At 42.5% G+C, this 12,169-nt stretch overlaps 1 protein-coding gene across 1 annotated transcript; it reads left to right on the top strand.

The window, feature by feature from the left end:
• Positions 3,817-9,758, top strand: LOC8061689. Its single transcript, XM_021454078.1, has 6 exons — positions 3,817-4,459; positions 5,833-5,934; positions 6,085-6,342; positions 6,502-6,627; positions 6,752-7,339; positions 7,508-9,758. The coding sequence occupies exons 1-6, from the start codon at positions 4,133-4,135 to the stop codon at positions 9,212-9,214; spliced, it is 3,108 nt and encodes a 1,035-aa protein (XP_021309753.1). The 5' UTR covers positions 3,817-4,132; the 3' UTR covers positions 9,215-9,758.

The raw sequence follows: 12,169 nt of genomic DNA, 5'->3' as shown, positions 1-12,169 counted from the left end.
GCTTTACCGTCACACGCGGTCCCTCGCTTCAAAGCCTCCGACTTGCCCTTCACTCTTGCAACCGGTCCATCAAGCCAAGCCTCATCTTAATCTTCTCCACCTTGGTCACATGACTCCATGTCATGTCTCATATGCAATGAGCTCCTCCATCATCATATAATCACCTGTGGACTAATCTCCTGTGTATCTCACATAAACACTATTAGTCTATCTAAGTTGTCACTTAATTACCAAAACCAAACAAGGACCTTTCAGGAGTGCAAGATAAGTATTTCAAAATTCATCAAATATGCAGTGTACCTCTTTTTTCTTGTTTTGTTTAATGCTAATACTCAGACAAAGCTTTTTGTAAGCATATACGGTGTTAGATTGAAAAGAAAATAAATGTAAACAAGAGTTTGATTTTATTCTTTAATATTATTTTTATTGCATTCTGGTGTCCATTAGTCAAATCTTTTGAGAAACTAAATCTGTCGCTATCTTTTAGGGCAATAGTCACTAACACCACCTTATAAGATCAGCCCCTCCTACTAAACACTAAAAGTCAAATCATCATCTTAGTATTACCATGATGAAATGATGTCATGAAATTAGTTGCTAAGCCATCAATTACAGATTCTGATTGATTTATCTCTGGATGCTCAAACTTATGTTTTCGAAAGTTGAGAGAGACTTACTTCCATAAGGATCCATTTAAACGAACACAAGTGCATTTAAAGGATCAACTGGATCATAAAAAGTTTATGATGTTACAAGTTAATATAACCTCCCTAGTGAAAGAATAGCATACTTCTCATCATACAACATAACTTTAGCAGGTTCAACCGACTTATCATAGAAAATGTACAAGAAAGAAAAATAGTATTCATTCTTCTTTGTGTTAGGATATACATGTTTTGTGAATAACATTGTTTAAACCATACCATCGTTTTTTATGCCACAGGGTGTCAAGTTGTACAACGGTGGATACAACTACTACATAAATTTGAAAGAAAAAATATATAATACACAAAGAGCAATAACCATGATGACGCACAATGACAATGGAAGCCGGCGATGTGCTCGCCATGTCCCTGCAATGGGTTTGCAACAAAATTTTTTACTTTTTTTTTAACCGATGAACGTAACATTTAGTTTTCTAGAGAATGCGGTAGTGTTTAGTTGAGATGATGCAAGGTCGGAACTGCAATTTGACTAAGCAGGGAAAAAAATGGCCAACTCAAAAAGGAAAAAAAAGTCTATAATGACCTATTTAGATGTGGGAGATTGTAGGCCATTACGTGAAATTCTTATTTTTTTTCTTTTTTTATTATTTCCTAATCTTTCATTAGATAAATTTATTTATGACTCGACCATTTAGCCTTTGGAATACTAGATTCAACATTTCTAATAATTTAATTAAAATTTATAGATTTTTTAAAATATATTATATAAAAACTCTGAATTGGTACTTTAAAAATATCGTAATAATAAATCTCTACATCTCTAAAGAAAACATCGTGGTGGTCTTTCTTCACATGGTCCTCTATTGTCGTCCATCATTTTTTTCGCTCCACTCTGGCCCTTCTATTCCCGCTTCTACCGTTTCAATTCCATCTTCCATCTATGACCTGAAAATTTTGCAAAATTTTTCACATTCCCCGTCACATCGAATCTTTAGACACATGCATGAAGTATTAAATATAAACGAAAATAAAAACTAATTGCACAGTTTGGTCGGAATTGACGAGACGAATCTTTTGAGCCTAGTTAGTCCATAATTGGATAATATTTGTCAAATACAAACGAAAGTGCTACAGTGTCGATTTCCCAAAATTTTTCGGAACTAAACAAGGCCTTAGTCTGATCCAATTTCCATTAGTCTGTTTCCCACATAGCTCTATGCTTTTCTTCCCCTAGCATCTCATCATATCGAAACCTCCACCACTACACCCCTTCTGTCCCCTCTCTTTTGTCACAATGATGCTATCCTGCTTCTCATCCGAGGCTACACAATGCCGCTTACTTCCTTGGAATCTGCAGTTTTACCCATAGCAGATCACGGTTGCTGTAGCGGAGGTTTTTATATGTACATAGGTCCCTCAACAATAGGACTAGTGCTACTACGCTATTTGTTTCGGTCATAATCATATATAGTTTGATTTTGCAATTTTTTAGCACTAACATTGTAACGTAAATATTAGAATCAATTATTTATATAAAAAGATTCTAACCAATAAAATCCGTTTGAGATCATACTAACTTACTAAGTATAAAGTTTGATTTCTCTAATTTTTAGCACTATATATTGTAACCATTATACTAATATAAATAGTTAAACAGATAATAATAATAATAATAATAATAATAATAATAATAATAATAATAATAATAATAATAATAATAATAATAATAATAATAATAATAATAATAATAATTTCTAAACAATCCAAAATCGTCTCCTACTGTTTCCAATTGGCAAAATTGGCTCGTGGACACTCTTAAAAGCTGGCTTTTGCCTCAGACCACTAAAAAAAGATGGCTCTGCCAAAAACCATTACAAATGTGATGTAATTTGCTACAAGACACTACAACCCTTATAATAATATTTCACAAGCAAACAAGTCATATAACACATAATATTGGACAAGTCTACCCTTGTCCTTCAATTCAGCAATAGAAGCGTTTCATCAGCTACAGAATTCACTGTTCGTGAGAAATCTTTTTTATCTGCGTCAAATGGAAACAAATCAGAATTAGAAAAAAAATGAGAATGGGAATTCTTATCAGAATTAGAAAATTGCATTATTACCCATCAAACACAACCAGAATTGATGCAAAATTGCACAATCTTATCTTCCAAGTCCTTGCATCTTGCAAGTGTGAAGCATGTATCCGCCAATTACTTTTCAGCTTTGAAGTCCTCATACATTTTGAAGGTAAGAAAACTGAAAACATCTGGTCTAGGCTATTGGAAATTTTCATGTGACATGATGCGGCACTGCCTAAAGTTACCGAACACTATCAGAAATTATCAGTAAACTTTTACAATCTTGTAGGACAAATTGAGATACATCCTACATAAACAAGGGCATAAATAGGACACGAATAAACACCCAATACGTTTTGATTAACAAATGCAAGCCTAAAGACACAACAGTTTAACCCTAAGGAAAAATAACAGAACACTTACCTGTTGGGAACTCATGAAAATCAGCATGGTTCTACAGGAAAATCTCACAGTAGAATCGTGGAGGTTCCACCTGTGTGATTCTCCCGCCAGTAGAAACTGCAGCCCCGCTTGGAGGTGCCATCGAGGGGAACCTCTGCAGCCAGCACCGGCCTTTGCCGCCGCCGCTTGAGGAAGCGCCGCGCCACTATGTAGTAAGGTCAATGCTGTGGGAGGGGCTGCCACCGCAGCCGGGAGGGGACGCCACTGCAGCGAGGAGGGGATTCGCCGCCGCTGCCGCCGTAGCCGAGAGGGGATCAGACGCCACCGCCGTCGCCTGGAACAGACCTCGTTGCAGCCCGCCGAGAAAGAACGAGAGGCTCTCGTGAGGGAACTAAAGGGGCAAGGGTAAAAATGTCAATTTTCATGGCCTTGATTAAACCTGAATATAATAATAGATATAGTGTCTCTCAGCAAATCTACATCTATTTACGGTGTCTTTTGGCAAAGCAAAATATTTTTAATGGTCTACAGCAAAAGCCACGTTCGAAGAGTGTGTCTGAGCAAATTTTGCCTTTGTAATTCCATCGGACCATCCCACGCCGAGACACAAAATAGCAAGGGGCCATGTGATAAAAGGGCAGCAGCAGTATGCCATGCCAATGCCATCGCTGCCTCCTCTTCCTCGTTTCGCGGCTCGCGCTGCTTCCTCCCTTCCCTTGCCTCCCTCACTCCTTCAGGCCTCCGGACCCGAAACGCAGCTGACGCGAAATCAAATCAAACCAGCTGCTGCTGCCTGCTGCATCCACTGTCCTCAGCCAAGCCGCCGCTTCTGCCTCCTCCTCCCTCGCTGACGCCCCAATCCATTCCCCCCGATCCCCAGACCGCAGCCGCTTCGATTACGCGACCCGCCTCGCAAACCCTAGCTCCCCCGCTCTCTCCCTCTCCCATGCACCCCAAACCCTAGCTTCCCGCCCGCCGGTCATGCGCGCCTCCGCCTCCGCGGTCCCCATGGAGGCCTCCGCCTCCACCCGCAGATCCGCCGCGGGCCCCGACCCCGGCGGCGCCAAGAAGCCGCGCCTCGCGCAGCCGCCGCCGTCGCGGGACCCCAGATCTTACGCCGCCTCCAATGGCGCCGCCAGCGCCGCCGAGCAAGCGCTGGTCGACGAGCTGCTCGGCCAGTACCGGACCGCGCTCGGGGAGCTCACCTTCAACTCCAAGCCCATCATCACCAACCTCACCATCATCGCCGGCGAGAACCTCCAGGCCGCCAAGCCCATCGCCGCCCTCATCTGCGCCAACATCCTCGAGGTGACCTTTGCCTTTGACTCCTCTTACGCTCGTCAAACTGCCGTCTCCCCCCTCTCCTTCCTCAATTCACCATGTAAAAGTAATTCTAAGGCCCCATCAAGTAGTAGCAAGCACCCACCCACTGGCTGTCTCTTATGCTAGATACAGCACATGTGCTCGGTGGTGTGGTAGGATTACCAGGCCTCTGTGCATTGTACACACTAGGGTCCATGCTAGCTATCAAGATCAATCACTGTGATGTTGCGAAGCGAGTTGTTTTGTGTACAATAGATGCAAAAGGAAATGTTGGTTGACTACCTACCTTTGCTGAGAAATCTCTATCCCCCATCTCATTTCGCTCCCTCTCGCTCTCTTGTGTCTGCGGAGTCGCTCTCTTGTGTGAGCATTGCTCTCCCTAAAGCTCGCTTGTGATGCTAATATACATGGTTTATATGATTTCAAACGCGAACTTCCTTGCTCAACTTCGTTTCGCAAGTGTTCATTGGTTTATATAAATTTCAGACTCCTTTGACACGGCAAAACAGATGTGAACATTGTGGTTTGAACCACCCTCTGCTAATTAGAGGGCTACAGCATTTACCACTGATACTAAAACATCATAAGTTATCAGCAGCATGGTTGAACATCGAACCAGGCTTCAAAAGCGTTTCATTCCCATGCTCCCCACAGACTTGTGTACAGATTATATCCTCACGCTGCGGTAACTATTATACTGTTCTCATGCTGACCAGTGACAAAGTTATCAATTTGTGTACCCTAATCAGTTGAATCGCAAAGTTTCCAGGTTTCAGAAAGTTCTGCTACAAACTGAAGTTTATGATACATTGTCATGTAAATATGAAAAATATATCAATGTACTGATAAAAAGACAGGGAATTGTGAAGTATAATATATGCCACAAGTTTGGCCTGCACTGGGCTTCTCCTTACACTCCTGGATAATCGCTGAGCATTGGTTGACTTGGTTTGTGTAGTACTTTGTGTAACCTTGCTGCTATACACAGTTTGAGGTGGCATGTTATCTATGCTCATTTTGTTTCCTTGGTAGTATTATAAAAGCAAAACTTACCGGATTCTTCAGAAGTAAGGTCGAGTCCTAGTCACCGGATAAAAGGAACGACGAATAAACACCATTGAACCTTCTCATCTATGTAGTTGTGTGAATTGTAAGACTCGCACTGTTGTATATGTTCTGTTGTTAAATCATATCTGCCAGTGTTCTTGTCTTGAATCCACATTGTCGAGGCTCATCAGCGTTTGGTTTTTCTTGTTGCCCTGTATTACTATAATCCACTATAGTGTTATGCAATTGTTATCCACTATATGTATGGAGAGGGTGTATCTATTTTATTTGATGGTTGCTTGTCCCTGTAGGTTCCAAGTGACCAGAAACTACCATCACTATATCTACTTGACAGTATTGTAAAAAATATTGGAAAAGATTATGTTAAACATTTCTCAGCAAGATTACCAGAGGTTAGTATTTCATCCTGTATCATCTTGATATGGGAATAGAGATGGTTCCAACCTCTGGAAACAATATTTATTTATTGAGAGGTGTGACTTGGACATCACAATAACTAAGTTTTCTTTGGTTGTACTTTTTTTTTTTTTGGTTTTTGCTAGGTGTTCTGCAAGGCATATAAACAAGTTGATCCTTCTATACATCATAGTATGAGGCACCTTTTTGGAACATGGAAAGGAGTGTTTCCCCTACCTCCACTCCAAATGATTGAGAAGGAACTTGGTTTTCAGTCATCTGCCAATGGATCATCGAGTGCTGCACCATCAAGGACTGATTCTCAATCCCCGCGCCCATCCAATAGCATACATGTAAATCCAAAATATTTGGAAGCGAGACAGCACCTCAATCAACCAACTAAGGCAAGATATTCTCTCTCAAGTTATCTTACTACACCTGTTCACTCCTTTGACCTCTGGGACATAATCAAAATATGTACCATGTGTAGCATTGTAGCTGCCACTTTGTTCTTTTGCACCCCTTGTTATTTCCTGATTCTGTTTTTCGCTTACTTTGGACAGGGAATACTTGGAAGTGGTGCTAAGACATCTGTAATTGCTGATACAGGCGATGATATTGAGAGGGCTAACAGGCTAGGTACTGATAGAAGTGCAGGGAGACGATTAGAAGCTCCTGATGCTAGACCTGTAAGTTCGCTGCTATCTCTTTGGCTCTTTGACATCTCTTCATGTAAAATGGCAGAAAAGTGTCACTGCTCCTTGTGTCATTCACATTTTTTCTCTAATATACTACTTTTAACTGTAACTGCAGAACATACAGCGCACTCAAAGGGACCCTTTTAGCAATTCTGTTCATGAAAAACAGGCAGGTAGAGATGTGAGGGGCCTTGGATTCTCCAAGATTCCACAGCAGGCTGTTGTGGGAACTGGTCAAGTTCGCTCAAAACCCAAAGGTCAAGATGCAATTGGGGGGCCTTATTATGCCTCTGGTGTTGGGTCTTCTGGAGAACAATTTGACAGGCGCAACAACTTTTATGCAAGCAAGGATGTTCGGCCATCAGGACCTGTACGTTTGGATAGTGCACTTCTTCCAACTCCTTCAATTAATGCCGATAGAGTTGGTAGGCCTTCATCAAATAAAAGTTGGAAGCACTCTGAGGAAGAAGAATATGTTTGGGATGATGTACACTCTAAAGCAGCAGAATATGGTAGTAGCAATAATGTAATAAAAGGAGAATGGATGTCTGATGATGGCAATGCTAAATTTGCAAGCCTCCAAAGGGCTAAATGGGCAGAGGCAGGACCTGTGGAACGTATAGATCCCAACACACATAAACTTGATAATCTATCAAGATTTGGACTTGCAGCAGGCCAAGAAAGAAGAATTTCAGCATACATGGTATGTGACTTAAAATTATTGAAAGAAAATTATATTGAGTATCCAGTAAATATTGATATTCTAATTATCGGTACATAATAATGCCAGAGATGTTTTAAACATGCATGATGCAAAATTTCTTTCTTGTTGGAAAGTATTATAATACTACTTGTCTTTTCAATTGTTCAGGATCAGGAAGAGTACCTTCTTGGCAAGCGTGAGGTGGAAGCAAGAATTGATAGGGAAATTAGGTCTGAAGGACAACAGTTCCCACCACCTCGAGGTTCCTCTCTCTGGGTGTCCCAGGAAAAAACACTCCCAGACATTGGGTTGGACCCTAGGATGCCAAGGTTTTCAAATCAGCCAGCAGAGAGGTCCACCATTTATACTGGCACCATGTCAGCAAGTATCACGTCATCTGTACCTGTTGGGTTGTCAGGACACTATGCTGGAAGGTCAAGCCTAGATACTGCAAATAGTGTGCCAATAAGATCAACTGAAGCTTTTGGGCAGCAGCATAGATATTGGTCATCTTCCCCTCCACAAGCTCACTCACCTTCTACTGCACCCTTTGCACGTCAGGGTTCTCCAAATCCTGCTGAGTCTGATTTTTATCCTTCCAGACCACTTTCTCAATTGGCCCAAAATCCTCAAGAAGAATATAGCCAAAGAGCATTGCCAGTACTTGCTAAAGATTCTCATGAACCTAGTCTACAGGCAACCCAGCAGACACAAAAGTACCCTACCTTCCAGTCAAAGTCACATATTAAGCCATCTGATCCATTGCAGGCAAGTTTTTCGTGTGAAAATTCTCCATCGCTGTTCAGACCTTCCCATCTTGGAGAAGTCTCTTTACCAAGTGATTCCACCCCTATAAGCTCAGATCTGACAAGTGCTAGTAATTTGTTGGCTGGTCTCATAAAGAGTGGGTTCAAACCAAATAACCAGAGTGATGCAAAACTTGGTCCAAGTGGGTCACTTCCAGTGGCTTCTTTATCACTTCAAAATACTGCTGGTGAAAATACCACTTTGCATACACAGGCACCAGACACTTCTCGTCCACCATTGCCACCAGGTCTGCCACCGCCTTCATCAACACAGAGTGCAGATAAAGCTGCGCCGCTCTCGAGTCTTCTCAGTTCCCTGGTTGCAAAGGGATTGATCTCTTCGCCAGCCTCTGATTCATCCAATGCTGTCCTTTCACAGCCAAACAAAGCATCAAGCATGAATGCTAAAGTTGTCACAGCTTCAGCTGTGCCTTTGCCGGCTCTGAAGCCTTCAGTTGGTAAGGTGTCATCTAATTCTGATTCATCTGCCCCAACAAACGCTTCGTTACCCAAAGCTATCGAAATTAAGATGGGTGACCTCATTGGCCTGGAGTTCAAGCCAGAGAAACTTCGCAAGTACCATGAGCACGTGATTAGCAGCCTCTTTGATGACCAAAGCCATCTGTGTAAAACCTGTGGTAATAGGTTCAGGCTTGAAGAAGAACTGAGCTTGCACACATCAAGCTGTGGGCCAAGGGAGCCTGAGACTATCTATACTGGTATTGCACCTAAAAAATGGTACCCTAGCAAGAACTTTTACATTGATGGATCACATGAAATTGAGGACAGCACTGAGGCTTCTGATGGAGACTTAGGTTCTACAGAAGAAGTGTGTGAGTTTATGGTCCCTGCAGACGAGAGGCAAAGTATCTGTGCACTATGTGGGGAACCATTTGATGATATATATTCTTTTGAGAAGGGGAACTGGATGTACAAGGATGCAGTGTTTTTGGATTACCCCAAGGAAGAAAGCAGCTGCGGAAACAATGTTGAGCCTGAAGAGCATGTGCCCATAGTCCATGTAAGATGTATGCCAAGAGGCTCAAATGATGGCATGGAGGTTAACTAGAATGATTGTTCTTCACAGCAGCTAAGCTCTTTTGGGGCCTTGAGGTGGATGAGCCTGAAAGCTGGGGGTGTTTGCACGGGAAATGTGCAACTGTTGCAATTGGGCTGATGAGATACATGTAGGATGATTGGTGGCAGGCGTTATCAGAAACAAAACTTTGGTGAAGATCTGAAACCGTCCATGGATTTCCCTGTGCCCCTTACTAAGTGCTTGCACAAAGAATAAAGCTCCAGAGCTTTGGCCATGGAGTCAGAATTGTCAAAATCTTCATATTTTGGGTCACCATCTGATAAGGATCTTTATGTTGATAGAAAAAGAGCTTGTAGGTGCATGTCAAAAGAATGTATTTCTTTACGAGGAAAAAGGGGTATTATACCCTGCATGTAAGTCGGACACTGCTGTTTTCTGACGATACATTTCTCGTCTTTTGGAGTAGGAATTTTTGTACTTAGAAACTGATAATAGAACATTATAGAGGCAGGACTAAACAAGTTGTGGTTGATTTGCTGTCGACCTGTCAACGTATATTTATCATTGTCATCTAGTTCTGATAGTCCTTTTTGGAGTTGGATGAAATGCGACAAACTACTCAGAGATTGTTTGGCATGGCTCAAGTCCTTGGAGCATCTCAAGTCCAAGTTTGGAAGAGCCGGAGCACTTGTCACGAATTACAGTTCCTGCGGACTAAAAACAGCTCTGGCTTCAATTGTTCACCAATCTCTTCCTCTTAGGCCTTGTTTAGTTTCTAAAAAATTTTGTAAAATTTTTTAGATTTACCGTCACATCGAATCTTGTGGTACATGCATAAAGTACTAAATATAGATAAAAGAAATAACTAATTGCACAGTTTATCTGTAATTTGCGAGACGATTTTTTTGAGTTTAGCTAGTCTATAATTAAATAATATTTGTTAAATATAAATGAAAGTGCTACAGTACTTATTTTGTAAAAAAATTTAGAACTAAACAAAGCCTTAAACACAATATCACGACGACTTCTCGGCAGAAGCTGTTGCCTAAACCATTAATTTGCATGAGCCTGTTTGCTTGTAGCCATAGCTGAAAGTACTTGTTCGCTGATTTATTATGAGAGAAATACTGTTGGCTAACAAAAAAAGTACGGCTTATAAGACAAGCGAATGTGATATAGTCTTCAGACTTGCTAAGTCGTTTGATCGAGGTCTAAAGTTCTGTAATTAGTGCATTTAGCATCTACGCGTATGAATTGTTTGTTTAGTTATATCGATCGGAAAAATTGCAACATGTTACTCTTATCGATTGGGAAATTTTGCATCTTGTTATTATTCTATCCTACTAATTCATCAATATTTTCTTTGCTAAATTCACCCCACAAAACATCCTCTACTAAAGACTTTATCCATCCACCTAGAAAACTGTACCAAAAAAATAATATCTTCATATTGCTTCTAAGCCTTCTCTTTCTTTGTTCATATTGCTTCTAAGCCTTCTCTTTCTTTACTCAACGGTCCGGATTGAGTGTGTCAACCTCCTCAGCCCCATCCCTCACTCGACACTCGGGAGGCATCCCACGCGTGTGCGACAACCAAGGTTCGACTCCATCTGGTCGGAAAAAAAAGGAAAAAAGCTGCTAGCCGAACGCCGCCGAGCACCCACTCCCGATGCAGTCTCAATTTCCCTCATGCGGCTAGGGTTTCCTAGTCCCTCGGCGGCGGCACCACTAGGCACAGGCACCTTGTCCATCCGTGCCTCCGTCTCCCACTACGGCCGGCCTTGCCGATCTAGCTCCGTCTGTTGCCTTCTAGCCCCCGTCGACCATCTTCTTTGTGCAGGTGTGTTCTTCTCTTCCTTTCTCTTGTCTTTTCCAGATGCAGAATGTCTTTTCTTGGAAGAATATATAGCGTAAACTGGATGGTAGATGGAAACTTGCAAACTTGGATTCTGGTCCATCGGATCTTCAACTTGTGCTACTAGATAAGCTACACAATATTGTTGTACTTTTTATACTTTACCACCCACAACGACTCAATACATTTCCCAATTAGATCCTTGCAATTACTCACAAATATGCCTCCTATCCATTCGAACCAATCCCCCAAATTCCATCGAACCAGACCGCGCGATAAATGCCTCTTTTCAATTTTTTTGGCGATGGCGTGACATCGAGGAAGAGCCGCTCTGCTCCGGATGGCGGCCGGTGGCGAGCACATCAGGCAAGCAGCTACGGGTGCAAGGCGGCCCACACGCAGGTTGCTCGCAACCGTGGCGGGCATTGGGTGGAGCCCAAGGCCAGTGGCTGCGTCGGTAAACAGGTAGGTGCACTTGTGGGCGATGGGTGTGACAAGCGGCTGTGGCGTTCGTCGATCAACACGCATCATGCGGTCGCGGTTGCTTCTGTAGGCGGCGGCACGGTTGGCTGCAACTTGCTATCAGCACCATTAAGATGGCCTAGACCAAGAAGAGGACGACGATAGTTGTGGCTTGGCCAGTCCATTTCGTGTCACGCCATGTATATAAGGTGTTGTAAAGAAACTGAGCAGTTATGCAATGAGAAAACTCTAAACCACAAATTGCTCTTCTTAGTCTCCATTCTGTTCGTCTGTTTCCTTTACCTATTGTTCTTCCTACCTCAGACTCCGAATCCATCGTGATTCCTTGTGGGATCATCACAATTGGTATCAGAGTCGTCGAGCATGCCTAGGATCGTGCTCGTAATCCCCATGGCACGATGCTATCGCCAAGCCGAGGTTGAGCGGATCAGTTCACGTTGCAGTTCTCGGCGGGAATCGGTGTCGAAGAGCGAGCTAGCGTCAAAGCGAGGTCCATTAAAGTTTCAGAAGGATATGGCACAATCCATGGAGGATGTCTCGACACATTTGGGTGAGATGATGAAGCAGTTCGTGGGCGCATTTGAGTGAGATGATGAAGCAGTTCGTGGGGTTCTAGAAGATATTGCAGAGTACAATGGATTTGCTTG

This window comes from Sorghum bicolor, chromosome 2 (assembly GCF_000003195.3).
Source record: "Sorghum bicolor cultivar BTx623 chromosome 2, Sorghum_bicolor_NCBIv3, whole genome shotgun sequence".
In the NCBI taxonomy this organism is placed as follows: Eukaryota; Viridiplantae; Streptophyta; class Magnoliopsida; order Poales; family Poaceae; genus Sorghum; species Sorghum bicolor.
Note: the sequence above shows the minus strand (reverse complement) of the source record. Positions and strands in the feature narration are given on the sequence as shown.